Source organism: Papaver somniferum, chromosome 3, assembly GCF_003573695.1.
Source record: "Papaver somniferum cultivar HN1 chromosome 3, ASM357369v1, whole genome shotgun sequence".
Classification (NCBI taxonomy): domain Eukaryota; kingdom Viridiplantae; phylum Streptophyta; class Magnoliopsida; order Ranunculales; family Papaveraceae; genus Papaver; species Papaver somniferum.
This window is the reverse complement of record NC_039360.1, coordinates 156932167-156954968: the sequence shown is the minus strand read 5'-3', so window position 1 is coordinate 156954968 and position 22802 is coordinate 156932167. Positions and strand designations below refer to the sequence as shown.

The following is a 22802-nucleotide window of genomic DNA, read 5'->3' as shown; positions in this document are numbered from 1 at the left end:
AGCGACATGAAAGCATGGCCGGCATGGCTTTGACATGGTTAAGCGTGTCCAAGCTAAGATTTCGGCATAGTTTAGGCGCGGACAAGAACTAGGGTTTTGGCACAGTTTGGGCTCGGCCAAAGGTTGCCACGCGTTAGCTGGTGACATTGGACGGCTAAGATCTGCATCTTAGATGGAAGGGCAGCCGTTGATTATTGCAACCCTTCGTTTTGGCAGCCAGCGTCGTGCATGGCTTTGGCATGTGTTAAGCGCGGCCAAAATTGGGGTTTGGTGACGTGACCAAAGAATGGGCATCGTAGCCAAGTCGGTGTCGTGATCAAAAGTTGCCACAAGTTTGGTGGCAAACTTGCACGGATGAGATCTTGCATCTCAGGAGGAAGGATAGTCGTTGATCGTGGCTACCTTTCGTTTGGAGACCAACAACATGGTGGTATGGTTTGCATGCTCGTGCATGTTTTAGGCGCGGCCAAAAATTAGAGTTTGGTACAAACCGTTTAGTTTTGGCGTTGGGCTAGAAGTTGCCACGCGTTTGGTGGCGAACTTGTACAACTTAGATTTGCATCTCAGAATGAACGGTAGCCGTCGATAGATGAAACCCTTCGTTTGTCTTGGAAGGGAAACGGGAAGCGTTTGCGGCTTGGAAGGGATTCGGGAAGCGCTTGCGGCTTGGTCTAAATTAGGGTTTGGTATGCTGTAACCGTAATTAGCGTCCTTTACTAGAGTCGCTGTAGAATTCTCATACGGACTCGTATTTTGATGGTCTGCCCCTCCATTCTGTACGGAAAAGAATTCCCTATCTTCCTACGCGGGGATATTTAGGTTTTGAGCTCGTTCGGGGGAGGTGAAAACATCCCGAATGTAAAACTTAGGAAGAATTCAGGAGGGATGTTGGTAGCCAGCGGCATGGTGGCATGGTCGGCATAGTCGTGCACGCTTTAGGCGCGGCCAAAAATTAGGGTTTGGTACAAACCGTGTAGTTGTGGCATTGGGCCAGAAGTTTCCACGCGCTTGGTGGCGAACTTGGACGGCCGAGATCTGCATCTCAGATGGAAGGGTAATCGTTGATTGTCGCAACCCTTCGTTTTGGCAGCCAGCGTCGTGCATGGCTTTGGCATGTGTTAGGCGCGGCCGAAATTAGGGTTTGCATAAACCGTAATGTTTGGCTTTGGGCCGCAAGTTGCCATGCGTTTGGTGGCGAACTTGGACGGTCGAGATCTGCATCTCAGAAGGAAGGGCAGCTGTTGATTATTGCAACCCTTCGTTTTGACAGCCAGTGTCGTGCACGGCTTTGGCATGTTGGGACGGCTGGCATGGTCGGCATGGCTCGGTGCGGAGATGCGACCGGCACGACATGCCATTGGAACATATGGCACGGTTGGCATGCCTTGGCGCAGAGACGTGGCTGACGTGGTTTTGCCATTGGCACGGGGTGGTGCGGCTGGCATGGTTGGCATGCCTTGGCGCGGAGATGTGGCTGGCACGGCATTCCATTGGCACATGTGTTGCGGCTTCCATGGTTGGCATGCCTTGGCGCGAAGATGTGGCTGGCATGGCATGCCATTGGCACATGTGGTGCGGCTGGCATGGTTGGCATGCCTTGGCGTGGAGATGTGGCTGCACATGTGGTGCGGCTGGCATGGTTGGCATGCCTTGGCGCGGAGATGTGGCTGGCACGGCATGTCATTGGCACATGTGGTACGGCTGGCATAGTTGGCATGCCTTGGCGCGAAGATGTGGCTGGCATGTTTCCCATTGGCACGGTGGTGCGGCTGGCATGGTTGGCATGTCTTGGCGCGGAGATGTGGCTGGCACGACATGCCATTGGCACATGTGGTGCGGCATGCCTTGGCGCGGAGACGTGACTGGCATGGTTTGCCATTGGCACGATGGTGTGAGAATTAGGGTTTTGGCCTATCGAAACCCTAATTAGCATTAAAAAAATGTACCCTGGTAATTTTCTCACAGACATATTAAAGGATCCAATAAATGCGCTAGTGGTCGTAGTGACGTCATGTCAGATGGGCGGTTTTACGAATTTAACCCTAAGCTAAAAACCACCATCAACACTACCATATTTGGATTCTTTTTTCCAAATTAATATATAAAGGGACAAAAATTCATATTTTTTCCGCGAAAATAAAAGGAAAAAGTAAATAAAATATACACATATTCTTCACCTATTTAATGTATTTGCTCTACCGCACCAAATCAAAAATACATCGTCACGGGGCGCGGCGAAGCTTCGTGCACATCAGACCAGAAATGCACCGTCACGGGGCGGGGCGAATCCCCGTGCTCACCAAATAAAAAATGCATCGTCAGGAGCGGGACGAAGCCCGCGCTCACCAAATATAAAATGCACCGCCAGGCCAAATCAAAAATCCACCGCCACGGTGCGGGGCAAAGCGCCGCGCTCACTAAATCAAAAATGCGCCGAGACGAGGCAAGGCGAAGCACCATACACACCAAATTAAGAGAAAAAAATGTCCCGTGTGTAGCACGTGCACAAATCTAGTTAGCAGCTAAACCAATTTCTACCTAAAAATAGCCTTTATAGTTTATATGACTTAGTAAATCACCAAACACATATGCTTTGCAACATTGGCCTTTACTTATAATAGTGACCAAATACCAAAGCGATATAAGGGTATAATAGACTGATTCGAACTAATGGCGGTTTTTAAAGATAGAAAACGCCGCTTAATTCAGACAATCCAAAAAACATGATGAATTAATCAACAAACTTTGTTATCTTCTTCTCCAATCCTCAAAGATTCAAGGTTCCTATTTAAGCCCATCCCACAAGAAACTATCGTTGTATTTTATCTGTCTGTCTTCAACCTGATGTTCTGTTTGTTAGGTATGAACCTGAAACAATATCCATAATCTTGTTGTAATTTTTCTTCAATTTTTTCTAGTCTAATTTAGGGTTTCTTGTCGAAGCTTATTGAATACGTGAAAGGATTTGAGGGTTTATATACGATGTCTACTTTTTCAGCGGTAACATTAGATAGATTTTTAGAATCAGGAGCTGCAAAATCAAAATTGAAATCACAGGTTTCACCATCTCTGTATAAAACCCCAGAAACCACTTCGTCATTACCTGAATCACCATTTTCTTTACTTCCTTCGCCGTATGTTGTTAACCATAAACGTCGAGGAGTAAATTTACAAAAAAGTCATTCTCAAAGTGAGGTGTTAGAGCGAGCAGTAGAGGACAAGATTGAAGATAGGAGGTCTGGTTTGCTGCAGGCTACACATTCTCTTGGAGATGTTTCTGTATTGGAAATTACTAATAAGCTTACAGATATATCCGAGGAAGTTGATGAGATTGGTGGGAAAACCAGTAATCTGAATGATGAATCGGGTGAAGAAAATGATGTTAGTGGTGAAAGAAAGAGTAGCTGGAATGATGTAAATAGGGAAAATTGTAATGAATTGGACAAGGAAATTGTAAGTGATGATTTCTTTGATCCTCAAGAATCAATGAGTTATACCAGTAATACTGACGCTGAAGAGAATGCTTGGGGTGAGCGTTCTTTTAAGATGTCTACAACGACGGCCGAATACTATGATGCTTGTGAAGGTAACATGATTTCTGGTTACTCAACTTTTTGGTTCTTTTATAGAATTAATTTTATTATGGACTATGGACTAGTTCATCAAGAAATTTTGTGGTAGCTTTACCTGATATGCTTGCTGGTTTATTCTACGGAACATGTTCTTCTATTTGACAATCTTGAGTAATATGAGTTGCTTCGGGTTTGAATACAGTTAGATTAGCTGAAAGATGAGGTCGGTCACATAATGGCGCTGGGTAATTCTCATGAAAAGCGTATATTGGTTTATTTGATTGAAGTAGATGGCTACTGTTATAGTTCTATTTTCACTTTTATGGGGAGTACCAAACCTGTTTGACCCATCGCTCTTTTGGATGATATAATCTGAGAAAGCTGTGATTCGCGAATGGTGTCTCACTATACTGATAACTAAGACAACAATTGGTGTTTGTGCTTCATATTAGCAGCTAAGATTTGAACGCGGTGCAATTTTTAATGGTCAGGGTAAATGCTTTAAACATTAAACAAGTATCTTCCGCTTAGCATGTTATTGAGCCTAAACTTATTGATTGTGTAATGCTTGCACCAAGTTTATTTGAACTAGAAGTTTCCAGGAAATATTGTATAGTGCTTTCGCTGATCCTTTTTAGTTTTTTGAGTTGAATGCACCATATAAGTTGGATAACTTGATATTTTTTTGCTTGCAATCATTGGATGTACAATGTGGGAAGGCTGACTTGTGTTACCTACTTCCTGCAGAACTTTCTAGTGCGGGTAGCCTACAGTCTTCCATGCGTGATTTAGATTCTGAGGTGCGTGAAATCAGAGTGAATTTGTTGATGGAGATAGAGAGGCGAAAGCGAGCGGAGGATGCTTTCAATAGCATGGAAAGGCAGTGGGAAAGCCTCAGAGAAAAGCTATCTGCTTTAGGTGTAATTCTTCCGTCTGCGTCAGCTATTGTAGTGGAAGATGGAGGGCCAAAAAGTGATATTGCTGAAGACGTGTGTCACCAAGTTTCTGTTGCAAGGTTTGTGGCTGATGCCGTTGGTAGGGGGGTTGCCAAGGCAGAAGTCGAGAAGGAGATGGAGTCTTTGGTCGAGTCAAAGAACTTTGAGATTGCTCGGTTGATAGACCGACTACATTACTATGAAACGATGAACTCTGAGATGTCTAACAGGAACCAAGAAGCTATGGGTAAGTTAATGCTGAATTTCAGTACACTGTTAATCTTATCCTTTTTATTTGCCATTGTTTTTTTTTGTTCTTTTTTTCTTCTTTGATTTGCTAGATTTTCCTAAAATATGTAGTGTTCTTTTTCTGTTGTGAATAAATGCCTAAGCCACATATATGCTCCCATCTGTTGGCCATTATATACCCCAAGTTTCATGTTTACACAAACTTGGTATAGATGCACCTAAACTCATACCATGGCCGTACCTTCTGCATTTACAATTATGTTGACTGCTGCAGTAAGATGAATTCCCCTGTAAACTGTTGCGGTCGTCCTTTTTTACCTAATGATCTTGAAGTTTTGTATATTATGCCCCACCATCCTTTAGCTATTTTTGATGTTTCTTCGATCCCATTTGCAGAGATGGCGCGTCATGACAGACAAAGAAGGAAAAGAAGGCAAAGGTGGATTTGGAGTTCAATTGGTGTCACCATTGCACTTGGCTCTGCAGCGCTGGCATGGTCTTATTATCAGCCGACTTCAAAAGGAGTGTTGCCAAGCAGTTCTTCACAGAGTACTGAGATTCCCAAAGCAACAAAGTTGTGAATCGCTTTGTTTTATGTAGAAGCCTATATAAACAGGCATAGGGTTTGTCTCTAGGATACAATCTTTTATCAATCATATTATTTATCAATCTTGTTATTCGTTTAACACGAATTCTCTTTTATCTTTTCTTTCTCTTTGATTAATTTCGTCTATTTCGCATCTCTTTCTTCCTTCACATCCCAGCAATCTCCGTAATGCATTCTTCTTTCTTATCATTCTTCTTTCTTATCGTTCTATATTAGTTGGTGTCAGAGCCAAGAGTTTTAGGTTCTCATCTAAAATTCGAGCCAAGAGTTTTGGTTTTTCATCTAAAATTTGATCCTAGGCATCGCATCCGCAACTCAAACCCCAAAGTTAAAAAAGAAAAAAAAAAAAAAACCTAATTTCTATTCTTTTTAAAACAATGTGAAAACTTACCAGAAAAGATAAAAAACAAATAATGAAGGATCTCGAAGAATTGGAGATTGTTATTGCTAAAATTATCGGTAAGATTACACATTGGCTATAAAGCAGATTTCATCATCGACTCAAGAGGATTCATCTTCAACTAAAAACATTACTATATGATTCTCGCGACATCAATTGGTGAGGAAGAGATGAAGACTACTTCTCAAACAGACGAAGTAAATCATGTTTCTAAGGAAGAAGAAATTCAAGTCGACCAGATGATTCGTCAGAGCTTAATGGTGAGTTATTAAATCTTAAACGTAATGATTTAGTAGATCATGATATGGATTTATCTTGTTTGTCTACTGTTCATAACATTCAAGTTGGTGATCAACTAGATGCATGTATAGTCTGTTATGCTAACCCTAGTAAGATTGTTTAGTTAACCCACTCAATTTCTAAAATTCCAATCAAACAACTCACTAGTATTGTCCAATTAAAACTCAAGGATGATAATTTTCTCATCTGGAAAGCTTTGATGCTTCCTGTTATTCGTAAATTCAAGATCATGAAGTATCTTGATGGATTTTGTGAATGCCCAATTCAATATACAACTCGTGCAAACGCTAATAATGGAATTGAAAATCCATTATATACTGATTGGATGGATGAAGATTCAACTATCATGATGTGGATACACTCAACAATCTATGACAGTGTCATCTCATACTTTGCTTGTGCAACTTCTTATTCTTTCGAGTTATGGAAAGCTATATCTGATCGTTTTGCTAGAATTTCTTCTACTCATGCTATTCAATTACACACCAAGTAGATGAATGTAAAGAAAGGAAATTCATTTGCTTCTGCATATGGTAATGAAATCAAGATCATTATTGATTAATTAGCTGTTGATGGATCTATTATTTCTGATGATCAAATTGTTGTTGTTACCTGGGTGGATTGAATGTTGATTTTAGTTCTTTTGCTACATCTGTGAGGATTAGAAATCCACCTGTTACAGGTCTATAATTACACAATTTACTACTCAGTGAAGAGTTAGTTATCAATATTAAGATTGTTAGTTCATCAGCTGAGTCCACAAATAGAGTTTTTTGCTTCTAGTAATAACAATGGCAGATGCAATTCAAGGGGTTTTTCTAGAGGAGGTCGTGGTACAAATCCTGGTAGAGGTTTTGGTAGAGGTACTGGTATACTTCCTTCTCCACCATCAAATATTTCTTATCCTACTTCTATGGCTAGACCTTCTTCTTTCAATTCAATTTCTTCTGGTGAGAGACCAACATGTCAGATTTGTCAGGAATATGGACATGCTGCTGATGAGTGTTGGAATATAATTAACTTTTCTTATCAAGGAAGAAATCCTTCAAGTAATCTACAATCTATGCTTGCCTCAGCAAATGTTATGGGTCAGAATCCTTGGTATATAGTTTCTAGTGCAACACATCATTTAACTGCATATGCTTCAAACATTGCTTCAACTTCTATTTTTAGAAGCAATGACACTATAACCACAACTAATGGTGAAGGTATGAGAATAAACAAAACTGGCACTTCTATTGTTTCAGTACCAAATCAAAAATTTACCTTTAAAGAATATTCTTCATGTTCCTATAGCTTCTCAAAACTTGATTTCAGTTCATAAGTTTACTAGAGACAACAATTGTTCTGTGACATTTACTTCAAAAGATTTTTCTGTTAAGGATGTGAACTCAGGATATATCCTCTTTCAAGGTCTTAGTGAGAATGGGCTTTACCCTCTACATGGGAACATTACATCTCCACTGACAACTACAACTTTTTCTTGCAATAAAGCTTCTTCAACAACATGGCATAGGAGATTAACTCATCAATCTTTCCAATCTCTTAGTAGGCTAGCTAGGATTTTAAACTTTCCATATAAAACTCTTACTTGTACTGAGTGTCAAGTATGTAGAAGTCATAAGAAACCTTTCTATATGTCAATGTCATCTACTACTGCACCGCTACAACTGTTACACATGGATGTATGGGGTCCTGCACCCGTTGTTTCAGTTAATGGATTCAAATATTATGTTAATATCATTGATGATTTTACCAAGTTTTGCTGGTGTTGATGGTGGATTTTCGACAAAGGTCAAAATCGTAAAATCATGATACTGCATGTTTCTGACCGGGCTTCAGGAACGCATGTGAGGATTCATATTTTATGATCCGTGAACCTTTTCACGATCTCTGACTGAGTGAGTGTTCCTCTCAGAGCCATGATGAATATGTTTCTCGAAAGGCCTCCCCGGATGAGCGTTCGATGTTGCGCATTTCATCATGACCTCTATGTAGAGTCAAATAATTGGGAGGTTCTCTAGACATAATTGTTTGTTAGAAGCTTAAAACCTTCAAGACGTCGACGCTGCACGTTGTTCCTGACTACAGAGAGAGACCCACCTCTACATAGAATAACAATTGAGCGGTTCTCTAGACATAATTGTTTGTTAGAGGGATTAACGCCTTCAGGACGTCGACGTTGCACATTGTTCCCTGACTATGTAGAGAGACCGTGTATAGATTCAGGCGGCTCTCTAGACATAATTGTTTATTACAGGGCTTAACGCCTTCAGGACGTCGACGCTGCACGTTGTTCCCTGACTATGCACCCTTCAGAACGAATATGATGCTTCAATTATCTCATATATCGATTCTGCAAATAGATTAATTCTATCATGACATTCATCCACTGAATTCCTAGAAAATAATCTCTTATATCTCATTACTCCGTTCCCTGAATTCCCCGACTGGATTTATGGATTAGTAATAGATGCACAATTCATAATTATTACTCCGTTTCATGAATCGTTCTCCGCTGAATTTCATGAATTAGTAATAATTACTCAACAATCGGGCGTCTGGACTATCACCGAGTAAGCCCCAAGAAAATGGTGCAAGTGTACTCAACGATGATGCATGAACGAGCACCCAAATGCACGAACGAGCATTCAAAAATATAGACAAACGAGAGATAAGATTCTATATTATTTCATTTCATTTTCTTTTCTTTTCTTTTCTTTTCTTTTCTTTTTCTCCGTTTTTTGAACGGAAAAAAAAGAAGCAACATAAAATTCTTTTCATTTTCTTTCAATGGCCAAATCAAATACACATTCTTTAGATAAATGAATGCCGACATAATCAAATCAAATCAAAGAGCTTATATTTGGTTTTTTGTTACCCACCAACATCAGAATGGAATCTTTGGAGCTCTGAATTAAGTGCCCAATCCATTATGATAAAGCAAATGTCAAACACGGCTAAGCCAGGAAGACCGACCTAAGCAACTACAGGCAAGCCAACATGGGCTTCACATGAAACACCACGGGCTAAGAGATGATGCCGGCCATCTTTGACTGTTGGTTTATAGGTCCCATAGGAGAAAAAAATTGGCCACAAGAATTCCCAAGGCAGCTAGAGGGAATAGAAAGTCTATTGAAGTATAAAAATGAACAAATATGTGGTCATGTCTGTGCATTTTCAAGTACACTGATGTCTTTTAAGAATTTGAACATCTAGTGTATACCACCTACAAATGACGCGATTCAAGCCAGTACACAAAATAGGAGAGAGAAAATAATAATAAAAAATAAAATAGACCCGGTCCCCCACGCTTCTTCCTTTATTTATTTTTTTATTTTATTATTTTCATGATCTCATGAGAACTCCTTCATTCAAGCAACTTTCCTTGTTTGAGCAAAACTCACGGTTTCTCCATATTTTCCTAAAAGATGAAAAATTAATAATAAGGGAAAGTGTCACGGGACCCGGGATACCTAGCCGGCCGTTCATTCCCTAGTCATGGCCGGTCCCACACTTTGTAATCCCTTGTTTTCATAATTATTATTTCCCTCATCTCATGAAACTCATCCGTTTGAGCAAAAACCTTGATTTCTTCATATTTTCTCAAATATTGCTCAAACCATGAAAAAGCCAAAAAGTCAAATGGTCACATGACCGACTAGGCTATTCACGTAAAATATTAAATATTATTATTTTAATATCCTCAAAATATTGATCAAACGAGCAAAGCTCTACTTGCTCATTCGAGCAAAAATCAAGAATTTTAGTCAAAGATCAAACTTTTCTGAAAATCCCAAAAATTGCTCAAACGCACACCAGAAAATACCAAAACTCCCAGCACTGAGACACGGACATTATGGTGACACGGGCATGCTTCCTTGACCGACCAAGGTCGGCCCTAAGGCTTGCAAGGAGCCGGTCCCACACATCTTTATAATTCTGACCTAATTTGCTCAATTGCTCATATTGGGTCCAAACTCTTTCCAACCAACTTGGAATTTGCTCAATCGACCGTCAGCTGGTCCCACACCACCAAGGGACGGTTCTATGCTCCCTTTGCCGGTCCCTCGCTTCTCTATAATTAGGTTTTATCACCTAATGCTCAGACGAGCACTATTAGGTTTTAAACCAGCATTTAATCATCCTTTCACCAATCACCAACCAGTCAACCAAGGACTTTAGTGCACGCTCACTCGAGCACTTGGGTGCTACATGGTCGTCCTTCATCCCATGTAGCAGGTCACTCCTTCACTCAATGGCCTATTTTCAATAAATCATCAATTGATGAACAATTGATCAAAATCAGGGTTTCGAACAAATGCTCTGCAAATCATTATTTGAGAAATTTCAAACACTAATAAATTTATGCTCACCCAACAATCAACATCTGGATTAATTATATAATATTTGGTAGGCTACCAATATTTTGATTAATATTTTATTGGGTCACGTTACCGATAATTCATCGAATGAGCAATACTTGCTCAATTGCTCGAATACTGATCCAACTATCAATATTCAGTAATTTATCGAATTGAGCAATACTTGCTCAGTTGCTGAATATTGATCCAACTATCAATATTCAGTAATTTATCGAATTGAGCAATACTTGCTCAGTTGATCGAATATTGATCCAACTATCAATATTCAGTAATTTGTCGAATTGAGCAATACTTGCTTAGTTGCTCGAAAATTGATCCAACTATCAATATTCAGTATTTTTTCGAATGAGCAATACTCACTCAAATGCATGTAACTATCAATATTCTGTTGAATATTAATTCAACTAAATATTCAACAATTCATCGAATTTACAATATTTTCTCAATCCATGAATCACCGAGCATTCGTTAATCATGCTCAATTCAACAAAACTTAGACTCACTGTCTAATAAAGTCAACGACTGACTAATCAAATACACGTCTTCTTTGCAGACTCCACGTTCGTGAGATATCAATCACGTCACATGGGGGATATCAATTAGGGTTTTGGTCTCGCGGCCTACAGCATGTGTGTTCATCCACAATGAGAAATGTGAGTAAGTCGTGCAAGCGGTTGAGGGAGTTACCAAAGTAGTGGTTGGACGATCAACCAAGTATCCACACGACATGGAACTGATTTTGCCACGATATCCTACTTTCCCACTCTTTCACTCAAGAAACCATCACACTTACTGGGATCAATGTGTTCACTATTCTGACAATATAAATAAGTATAAAATCAATGAATGAGAACAACATTCTTCTGTACAGAACAATTGCCTCGATCAAAACTTATTTACACAGTTCACATACTTGCAGAAACCTTCAACACATCCACAATCCTTGATCATCATTGATCCCACAATTCTCAGTTTCCCTCCTACAGATCAACCCATCTCCCTCTTTGTGATCGAATTGACTCTTGAACGTCCATTGACTTGGTTTAGGTCGGGGTCCTACAGATTGATCTCTCGAACTCAAATAACTCCCGTGCAGTGCATCTGTGTGAGGTTAAGCATTTTGCTCGGTTGAGGAGTCTCGTCCGAACCCTCATCTCTTCACTTTCCTAAAAAACCAGCAAATCGTTTTTCCCCATCTACAGATTGGCGACCACACTGGGAGATTAATCTCTCGGTTGCAATCTCAACTTTCACAAAATGGTTGATCTTAGGTCAGGTTCAGTTACAAATCCTAACACAAACAACGATAACACTAGCAACAACGGCGGTACTCCAGAAACTACCCCTGCTTCCAACATCGGTACTGGTGATACCACTCCTCCTCAAAAAATATTGGAGACCATCCCCTGTTCGGCCGCTCTCCCGAAGAAATAAGAGAAAATCCGCCTACCATAGATGATCTTATGAAGGTGCAAGAGACTCTCGCCAAAAATCAGATTGACATGGATGCAACACAGAAAGAGCTATGCAATTATCTCAAAACTCTCACTGAAAAGATGTCAGAGAAAACTCAGGAGAAGGTAAAGGCCAAAGAGACGACTGCTGATCCTGAGGTCACTCCAATCCATGTAGTATGACGATGATGAAGTCCACAAGGTTGCGGATAACCCACCAACGAAGGAACCTGCAGGCTCCATCACCCGTGTGGACCTGGAACGCTTCATGGAGGATCGAGTAAAAGACAAAACACCATTTTTTCATCGTCATCAACCTCCATATCCTGCTGCTACACAAAGAACTCCTCTCCCGAAGGACTACACTTCCCCAACGTTCACACTGTACAAAGAAACAGGGAACGCTCGAGAACACGTCTCTCTATTCCTGGAGGCACTAGGAGAGAACGAACACAACTATGTTATCCGTCTGAAGGAATTATCTAAATCTCTGATAGGCCGAGCATACATCTGGTATAATGACTGAAAAGGCGAGGGCACCCAAATATACCTCAAGCTAAAACTTTTCCTTCCTATAAGTCCTTTCTCTTAAAGTGATTGTCTATGGAATGAGTCGAGACAATAAAACAAATCGGTTCACACTTCGTGTGATTGTCTATGGATACGAGATCGAGACAATACAACAACGAAGTATGTTTACTTGATACAAAGATTCGGACTTAACCAAACACAATAGGATTTCTTATCAAGTAAATAGGAATTAACATTTGTGTAATTTACTTTAATTATAATAAAACAATTATAATAGGGAAATTTAAAGCAAATGACACAACAAGATTTTGTTAACGAGGAAAACCGCAAATGCAGAAAACCCCGGGACCTTATCCAGAATTGAATATTCTCAGGATTAAGCCGCTATACAAAATAAACCAACTTCTTATAGTTGAGACCAAGCATCTAAACATATAGTTCACCTAGTTCCGTCTGTATTCCCAAGCCTCCGACCTGTAAACAAGTCACGTACTTGGACCAATTATTTTGGTTCGTATTCCAAACAGTAAAGGAACAACAAATCTGTTTGGTATCAACTCTCTTCAACCAAGTGATATGAGTTGGACAAAGGCTCTTCAGTTTATCTTAACATAAACTCCTTTGTCAGGTTCCAAGATCTATCTTATGTTCAATCACCAAAAGGTAATCGTTAAGATTTTGCAATCAATACCTTTAATCCCAAGGAAACGTATTGATGCCGATCTACAAAACTATTCAATCAAAATACCACAAGGATAAATCGATTATAGTTGGATCCTCTTTTACCGAAACAAGTATTGTGCATACCAAATATTTATATAACCAAGTCAGAAATCTTCTATCTCTTCTTTGTCTTCAAATATTCTTAGATCTTCAATAAACACCTGCACACAACTACTTGAATCTCTTGTGATCAATCACACACAAGAATGCTCCTCCAACGTCATAAGAATGCTCCTCCAACGTCCCATCCTACAAAAACACCAAGGAAGGACAACCAGACCAGGAATGCACAACCACCGGCTCAGCGTCAACAGAATGACCAGGAAGAACTAGAATTTCCTTTCCCCATTTAAGGAGTGATCGAGCTGTTGGAAGTCTGGATTCAAGATGGTGCGATCAAACTACCACCCGTCAGAAGAGAGCCAACAGAGGAAGAAATAGAAAATCCATGCTACTGTCTCTTTCATAGGTATGTCAGTTACCCAACAAGCTATTGCAGAACTTTGAAACGCATATTCAAAGAAAAGGTCGATTCAGAAGAACTGGGGACTGAAGGAGTACACAAGAATCCTATCCCAATCAGAACCTTCACACACTCTGAACAACCAGTCAAAGAAGCAGTTCAATCATTGATCGAGCATGTCTGCGAATTGCTTTATCTGTGAATGGATCAAAGGATGAAAATGTTTGCGGATTTGAACCATATCGTATTCGGTAAACGACTGTCCATTCCAGAAACGCTCCCTGAGCCCGCGGTCACTGAAAAAGAAATGTATGACTGAGGACTGCTCACCACAGTCAATATCAAAGGGAATGAATTCAAGCGAGCGTTGGTCTATGTTGGCACTGCTGTCAATATCATCCTTTTGAAAACTCTCAGATCTGCAGGCATCACTCGACAAGAAGCCACTCATGCTCCCGTCTCAGTCAGATATCACGAAGGAATATCCAGAGACGCGTCTGGTTACATCTTTCTCAAGATGAAAGTTGGTTCAACCTGGGCGGAAACCAAATTTCATATAATCAGAGAAGATCCAGGATATGACATAATCCTCGGACGGACGTGGATTCATACTAGAAAGGTAACTACAACACCTTCAGTTGCATATTTCTCTGTTGAAGAAATCTCTGATTCCGAAGAAATAGAGGAAGATCCATCATTCGAACATCTAGGGAAAGATTAAGACTTGATAGCACTTAAACAAAAACCTAAAGAGAGCGCACATGATTTCGTTAAAAGATTCCGTACTCAGGCAAGTCTTGTTCCTTCTCGTGCGTCCATATTATCAACTTTCAAATATGCTACCCTGGTCCGGGGACTCAATTTTACTCATAACCAAGCTATCCCCAAACATTATGAGTGGTTAGTCTCGCCTCAGCAACATTTCACCAAGTGGTTGGACGCCGAGCCTCTCCTAATTCAGCGTCTCATTGATATGGTCATTGCTGGAATAATGACCGAACACAACAATCAATATCCTAAATATTCTCCCTTGCACGAGTGTCCACATGTGCCGCAGCATTGGAAATCTCCACAAACGGGGAATCCCACTATACAAGGAATTCCAAACCAACAGAAGATATTCAGCGCACGAGCAACCAAGCCTAACAAATTATATGAATGGGATTTAGTTTTCAAGGCAACCAAACGTAATCTCCATTCCACAAGGAGTTCTAACTGGGAAGAGCCTTTTATGATTGCTAAGTACGTGGTTGGAGGATACTACAAATTGGTTTACATGAAGAGCAAGACAATTATACCAGTGATACAGGAGAATTGGCTCAAAGACTTTTATGCCTGAGACATTCAGTGTCCTGGGCTGTTTTTATGTTCAAAACACGAACACTTGAAACACCCAATATTTGCATTTTAGGATTTTCTTTCACATGTATTTTCAATTCCTCCAAAACGTTTGCAACACTTCCATCCAGTATTTGAATTCAACAATTTATCAAAGTTCTTTTATTTTAAGAAAATCTCTATCAATTCCAAAAGAAAATCCTCAATCACTCACTTATTCAAAACCAATAAAAAAATCAAAACCAAAATAAAACCTCACATCTCTCAGAAGTTCAAAGTTCAAGAAATTATGGTAAGGAAAACTAAAGGAAGCCGACAAATTAAGATTTCTGCTTCTCTGCATTCTCCAAGACTTACAAGGCTGCTTTTTCCAACTCCAGCTTTTCCGTCAATTCAGTGATCCTGGCCATTTTCTCCACCACAGCATCACTGGTAAAAGGTATATTGTTCTCTACTGCATCCTTGATGGTGTTGATCCTCTGACGAAGCCACTTCAAGTTGAAACCAAGTTCTTCATATTTCTTCAAGTTGTGCTCCCAATTAAAGAGTACATCTTGAGTAACATTAATTCTATCCATGGTTCGTATATCATATATGACACGCAAGATTGTTCCTACTTGCATTTTCAAGAAGAAACTACGTTTTGGGTCCTTGGAGACAACAATGTGACTATACATTTTCCACAATTTCTCATACATAACAACATACCTTATGGGAACGCTAAATCCACCAACTGATATGTGATATGGCAGTAACTCAACGAATGGAGGATCACAAACAATCCATGCATTAGGGTATTCATGCACTAGTATGTGGTTCTCAATTATCAGAACAACTTCAGCAGTTGTAGGAACAGTTTCTTCTATTGTTGGAGCGGTTTCTTCCATTCTGGGTCCGGTTTCTTCTACCTCTGAAGTGATGATGATTTGAGCTTCATTCTCCTCGACAACTTCAGTAGAAACATTTTCATGGAATTGAGGTGCATAGATGGTAGCATCATCAACTCGATTCACCATATGATTTGAATCATCATTGGCTCCGTCATTCTCTACTTCGACTTTTGACGCCTAATATGAAGATTACACCGGATTAGGACGCTCCAAGCATGAAAATCAAAAGAAAATCATCAAATCCAGCATGTAAGTGAAATAACGCTATCTAATTTCTTTACTATATGTTCAAGACATGAGCAAATGGTATGAAGCCATAAAAACACGTTTTTCAACTAGCTCGTCTGAAGAGATTTTACACTGCCCTGTATAAGACGACGAACTGGGAGAAATTGGTAAGGAATCTAAGGTTTAGTTATATAATATTCTCTTCGTATGATTTTCCCTACAACATATCAAAATATCATAGCAATTGGATAAACGAGCGAAGAGATGTGGCCAAAACATTGGACTACATGCCAGCTGAAAAATTTCTGAAGGTCTCCTAGAAGTATACTGTTTCGCCGATTTCATCCCCTAAACGTGCTCAAAACTCAAAAATAGTTTTTAAAAAAGCTTGGAAATTTCCTGGGCATGAGATAACATGGGTAGATCGCGAAATTTCGACATCGGACGAAGATTCTACAACATTTTTACTAAAAGACTGAGTTCTGAAATTTTCTGATGACGTATTTCACTAAAAAATTTCATTTGTTCGTATGGATTCTCATTCTTTCATTCATTCACAAATCAGCAATATTATACTTCTATAAAGAGAATACAAAATGGATACTTACTTGAGGGGTTTCCAAATTGTTCGAAGGATTAATATGGTCGGCATCAACATTGGGAGCACCATTACTTTCATTTGGTCCCGATTCTTGAAGGTTCTCTTTCTCACCACCATTCGAAGACGAATGAACAACATGGTCATGTTGGTTTTCCACGGAAAATCTCCTCCTGGATATATCAGCAACAATCATTATTGTTTTATTCAAGAAGTATCATGATTTATTATACAAAAGAATACTTACATCAGCTTTATCTTCATCGTTGGACTCATGAGTTGTTGGTTGAGGAAGATGGAGTCCTTCAATACTTGATGGAGCAATCATCTGGAGCAACAACGAACATTGGTTTCACGATCCTAATTACATGGTGTAGATGGTGGATTTCGACAAGGGATAAAATCGTAAACTCATAATTATACGAAGCTCTGATCCAGCAATCAGACGTGAGTATTGAGACACGGGTCTCTCATCGAATTCTCAACGGAGAGTACTTTCTCTCAGAGTACATGTAGATATGTAGTCTCACGACTGGACAACGGCATATCTCATGAATACTGAACACTTTCAATGATTATTTCTATATAGTATCACGAGATGGACGGCTCCTAGACATCTTGCTCTGCTAGTATAGAGCGATAACGTCTTCAGGAACAAACAACGAGTTTACCCTGACTATATAAAGGATATGACTTACCGAAAAGCTCATATCGGGATAATTAATGCTCCTAGACAGCTTGCTCTGCTAGTATAGAGCCACAAAGTTAATTATTCCTAATTAAGATTAATTTTGCCGTGACATTCACTACTGAATTCCCAGAATAATCTATTATTGCTCTTATTCCATGGTCGAATCCACGACTGGTCCCATGGAATGGCAATAAAAATTGCTCTTATTCCATGGTCGAATCCACGACTAGTCTCGTGGAATGGCAATAAACAATTGTTCTGATTCTATGATCGAATCCACGGCTTGATCTCATAGAATAGCAATAACTATATTATCTCATTACTCTGTTTTCATGATCGAATCCACAAATGGTCTCATAAATGGTAATAGATAAATCTTAATTACTCTGATTCTATGGTCGAATCTACGATCCCATGGAATGGTAATGCTCACTTTATTATTCTGAATTCGTAGTCGATTCCTCAGCTGATCTTATGAATTAATAATAAACATCTTATTACTCAGTTTTGTGAATTATCCTCCACCGAATTCCACAATTAGTAATAAATAATCAACAACCGGGCGTCTGAGCTACCTTTAAGTAAGCCCCGATTCAAATGGTGAAAGTGTATTCAACGACGATACACAAACAGTCACCGCACGAACGAGTATTTCAGAATACGACGAAACGATGAACCTATGCAAAATAGGGAAGAAAATAATAAATAAATAAATAAAAATATTGACCAAGGTGCTGGGAACACGGACACACGACCTACCGAACGTGTCGTGGTTAGTTCCACGCCAGTTTTATATTTTTAGTACATTTTTATTATTTTCCATGATTTGATGAAAATTCTCTCATCTGATCAAATCTCCTTCGTCTCGAGGAAGCTCCTCGGTTTCATGGTACTTCCATAAGTCCATAACAAGTAATATAAAATTAAGGAAAGGAGTGTGGGGCATGACCATTGGACAACCGGCCATGCCTTGGTCCCAGCCGGCCCCACACCCCACGGTTCCTTATTATTTTATTATTATTATTATTATTATTTCTCTAATTTCATGAAAAAACTCCTTGATTTCATGGTATTTTTTGCACAAATCATCATATAATAATAAAATAAAATAAAATTATGAAAACTTGTGGGACCGGGACACTAGCCGGTCCCACACACCCTTTGTTTTATTATTTTATTATTATTTATCCTATTTTTATTTAACCCTAAGCTAAAAACCACCATCAACACTACCATATTTGGATTCTTTTTTCCAAATTAATATATAAAGGGACAAAAATTCATATTTTTTCCGCGAAAATAAAAGGAAAAAGTAAATAAAATATACACATATTCTTCACCTATTTAATGTATTTGCTCTACCGCACCAAATCAAAAATACATCGTCACGGGGCGCGGCGAAGCTTCGTGCACATCAGACCAGAAATGCACCGTCACGGGGCGGGGCGAATCCCCGTGCTCACCAAATAAAAAATGCATCGTCAGGAGCGGGACGAAGCCCGCGCTCACCAAATATAAAATGCACCGCCAGGCCAAATCAAAAATCCACCGCCACGGTGCGGGGCAAAGCGCCGCGCTCACTAAATCAAAAATGCGCCGAGACGAGGCAAGGCGAAGCACCATACACACCAAATTAAGAGAAAAAAATGTCCCGTGTGTAGCACGTGCACAAATCTAGTTAGCAGCTAAACCAATTTCTACCTAAAAATAGCCTTTATAGTTTATATGACTTAGTAAATCACCAAACACATATGCTTTGCAACATTGGCCTTTACTTATAATAGTGACCAAATACCAAAGCGATATAAGGGTATAATAGACTGATTCGAACTAATGGCGGTTTTTAAAGATAGAAAACGCCGCTTAATTCAGACAATCCAAAAAACATGATGAATTAATCAACAAACTTTGTTATCTTCTTCTCCAATCCTCAAAGATTCAAGGTTCCTATTTAAGCCCATCCCACAAGAAACTATCGTTGTATTTTATCTGTCTGTCTTCAACCTGATGTTCTGTTTGTTAGGTATGAACCTGAAACAATATCTATAATCTTGTTGTAATTTTTCTTCAATTTTTTCTAGTCTAATTTAGGGTTTCTTGTCGAAGCTTATTGAATACGTGAAAGGATTTGAGGGTTTATATACGATGTCTACTTTTTCAGCGGTAACATTAGATAGATTTTTAGAATCAGGAGCTGCAAAATCAAAATTGAAATCACAGGTTTCACCATCTCTGTATAAAACCCCAGAAACCACTTCGTCATTACCTGAATCACCATTTTCTTTACTTCCTTCGCCGTATGTTGTTAACCATAAACGTCGAGGAGTAAATTTACAAAAAAGTCATTCTCAAAGTGAGGTGTTAGAGCGAGCAGTAGAGGACAAGATTGAAGATAGGAGGTCTGGTTTGCTGCAGGCTACACATTCTCTTGGAGATGTTTCTGTATTGGAAATTACTAATAAGCTTACAGATATATCCGAGAAAGTTGATGAGATTGGTGGGAAAACCAGTAATCTGAATGATGAATCGGGTGAAGAAAATGATGTTAGTGGTGAAAGAAAGAGTAGCTGGAATGATGTAAATAGGGAAAATTGTAATGAATTGGACAAGGAAATTGTAAGTGATGATTTCTTTGATCCTCAAGAATCAATGAGTTATACCAGTAATACTGAAGCTGAAGAGAATGCTTGGGGTGAGCGTTCTTTTAAGATGTCTACAACGACGGCCGAATACTATGATGCTTGTGAAGGTAACATGATTTCTGGTTACTCAACTTTTTGGTTCTTTTATAGAATTAATTTTATTATGGACTATGGACTAGTTCATCAAGAAATTTTGTGGTAGCTTTACCTGATATGCTTGCTGGTTTATTCTACGGAACATGTTCTTCTATTTGACAATCTTGAGTAATATGAGTTGCTTCGGGTTTGAATACAGTTAGATTAGCTGAAAGATGAGGTCGGTCACATAATGGCGCTGGGTAATTCTCATGAAAAGCGTATATTGGTTTATTTGATTGAAGTAGATGGCTACTGTTATAGTTCTATTTTCACTTTTATGGGGAGTACCAAACCTGTTTGACCCATCGCTCTTTTGGATGATATAATCTGAGAAAGCTGTGATTCGCGAATGGTGTCTCACTATACTGATAACTAAGACAACAATTGGTGTTTGTGCTTCATATTAGCAGCTAAGATTTGAACGCGGTGCAATTTTTAATGGTTAGGGTAAATGCTTTAAACATTAAACAAGTATCTTCCGCTTAGCATGTTATTGAGCCTAAACTTATTGATTGTGTAATGCTTGCACCAAGTTTATTTGAACTAGAAGTTTCCAGGAAATATTGTATAGTGCTTTCGCTGATCCTTTTTAGTTTTTTGAGTTGAATGCACCATATAAGTTGGATAACTTGATATTTTTTTGCTTGCAATCATTGGATGTACAATGTGGGAAGGCTGACTTGTGTTACCTACTTCCTGCAGAACTTTCTAGTGCGGGTAGCCTACAGTCTTCCATGCGTGATTTAGATTCTGAGGTGCGTGAAATCAGAGTGAATTTGTTGATGGAGATAGAGAGGCGAAAGCCAGCGGAGGATGCTTTCAATAGCATGGAAAGGCAGTGGGAAAGCCTCAGAGAAAAGCTATCTGCTTTAGGTGTAATTCTTCCGTCTGCGTCAGCTATTGTAGTGGAAGATGGAGGGCCAAAAAGTGATATTGCTGAAGACGTGTGTCACCAAGTTTCTGTTGCAAGGTTTGTGGCTGATGCCGTTGGTAGGGGGGTTGCCAAGGCAGAAGTCGAGAAGGAGATGGAGTCTTTGGTCGAGTCAAAGAACTTTGAGATTGCTCGGTTGATAGACCGACTACATTACTATGAAACGATGAACTCTGAGATGTCTAACAGGAACCAAGAAGCTATGGGTAAGTTAATGCTGAATTTCAGTACACTGTTAATCTTATCCTTTTTATTTGCCATTGTTTTTTTTTGTTCTTTTTTTCTTCTTTGATTTGCTAGATTTTCCTAAAATATGTAGTGTTCTTTTTCTGTTGTGAATAAATGCCTAAGCCACATATATGCTCCCATCTGTTGGCCATTATATACCCCAAGTTTCATGTTTACACAAACTTGGTATAGATGCACCTAAACTCATACCATGGCCGTACCTTCTGCATTTACAATTATGTTGACTGCTGCAGTAAGATGAATTCCCCTGTAAACTGTTGCGGTCGTCCTTTTTTACCTAATGATCTTGAAGTTTTGTATATTATGCCCCACCATCCTTTAGCTATTTTTGATGTTTCTTCGATCCCATTTGCAGAGATGGCGCGTCATGACAGACAAAGAAGGAAAAGAAGGCAAAGGTGGATTTGGAGTTCAATTGGTGTCACCATTGCACTTGGCTCTGCAGCGCTGGCATGGTCTTATTATCAGCCGACTTCAAAAGGAGTGTTGCCAAGCAGTTCTTCACAGAGTACTGAGATTCCCAAAGCAACAAAGTTGTGAATCGCTTTGTTTTATGTAGAAGCCTATATAAACAGGCATAGGGTTTGTCTCTAGGATACAATCTTTTATCAATCATATTATTTATCAATCTTGTTATTCGTTTAACACGAATTCTCTTTTATCTTTTCTTTCTCTTTGATTAATTTCGTCTATTTCGCATCTCTTTCTTCCTTCACATCCCAGCAATCTCCGTAATGCATTCTTCTTTCTTATCATTCTTCTTTCTTATCGTTCTATATTAGTTGGTGTCAGAGCCAAGAGTTTTAGGTTCTCATCTAAAATTCGAGCCAAGAGTTTTGGTTTTTCATCTAAAATTTGATCCTAGGCATCGCATCCGCAACTCAAACCCCAAAGTTAAAAAAGAAAAAAAAAAAAAAACCTAATTTCTATTCTTTTTAAAACAATGTGAAAACTTACCAGAAAAGATAAAAAACAAATAATGAAGGATCTCGAAGAATTGGAGATTGTTATTGCTAAAATTATCGGTAAGATTACACATGGCTATAAAGCAGATTTCATCATCGACTCAAGAGGATTCATCTTCAACTAAAAACATTACTATATGATTCTCGCGACATCAATTGGTGAGGAAGAGATGAAGACTACTTCTCAAACAGACGAAGTAAATCATGTTTCTAAGGAAGAAGAAATTCAAGTCGACCAGATGATTCGTCAGAGCTTAATGGTGAGTTATTAAATCTTAAACGTAATGATTTAGTAGATCATGATATGGATTTATCTTGTTTGTCTACTGTTCATAACATTCAAGTTGGTGATCAACTAGATGCATGTATAGTCTGTTATGCTAACCCTAGTAAGATTGTTTAGTTAACCCACTCAATTTCTAAAATTCCAATCAAACAACTCACTAGTATTGTCCAATTAAAACTCAAGGATGATAATTTTCTCATCTGGAAAGCTTTGATGCTTCCTGTTAT

At 39.2% G+C, this 22802-nt stretch overlaps 2 protein-coding genes across 2 annotated transcripts; both read left to right on the top strand.

The window, feature by feature from the left end:
- The first annotated feature begins 2641 nt into the window (after positions 1-2641).
- On the top strand, positions 2642-5460 carry LOC113357736. The gene is made up of 3 exons (XM_026601185.1): positions 2642-3586; positions 4320-4754; positions 5153-5460. The coding sequence occupies exons 1-3, from the start codon at positions 2983-2985 to the stop codon at positions 5335-5337; spliced, it is 1224 nt and encodes a 407-aa protein (XP_026456970.1). The 5' UTR covers positions 2642-2982; the 3' UTR covers positions 5338-5460.
- Positions 5461-19168: 13708 nt separating this feature from the next.
- Positions 19169-21987, top strand: LOC113357735. The gene is made up of 3 exons (XM_026601184.1): positions 19169-20113; positions 20847-21281; positions 21680-21987. Exons 1-3 carry the CDS (start codon positions 19510-19512, stop codon positions 21862-21864), a joined length of 1224 nt encoding a protein of 407 aa, XP_026456969.1. The 5' UTR covers positions 19169-19509; the 3' UTR covers positions 21865-21987.
- Positions 21988-22802: the final 815 nt, after the last annotated feature.

Bases quoted from the DNA above. Each gene is read 5' to 3' on its own strand.
- LOC113357736 (XM_026601185.1), top strand. From the start codon at position 2,983: ATGTCTACTTTTTCAGCGGTAACATTAGATAGATTTTTAGAATCAGGA. The intron at 3,587-4,319 runs GTAACATGATTT...TACTTCCTGCAG, and splicing joins ATACTATGATGCTTGTGAAG to AACTTTCTAGTGCGGGTAGC. The intron at 4,755-5,152 runs GTAAGTTAATGC...TCCCATTTGCAG, and splicing joins CAGGAACCAAGAAGCTATGG to AGATGGCGCGTCATGACAGA.
- LOC113357735 (XM_026601184.1), top strand. From the start codon at position 19,510: ATGTCTACTTTTTCAGCGGTAACATTAGATAGATTTTTAGAATCAGGA. The intron at 20,114-20,846 runs GTAACATGATTT...TACTTCCTGCAG, and splicing joins ATACTATGATGCTTGTGAAG to AACTTTCTAGTGCGGGTAGC. The intron at 21,282-21,679 runs GTAAGTTAATGC...TCCCATTTGCAG, and splicing joins CAGGAACCAAGAAGCTATGG to AGATGGCGCGTCATGACAGA.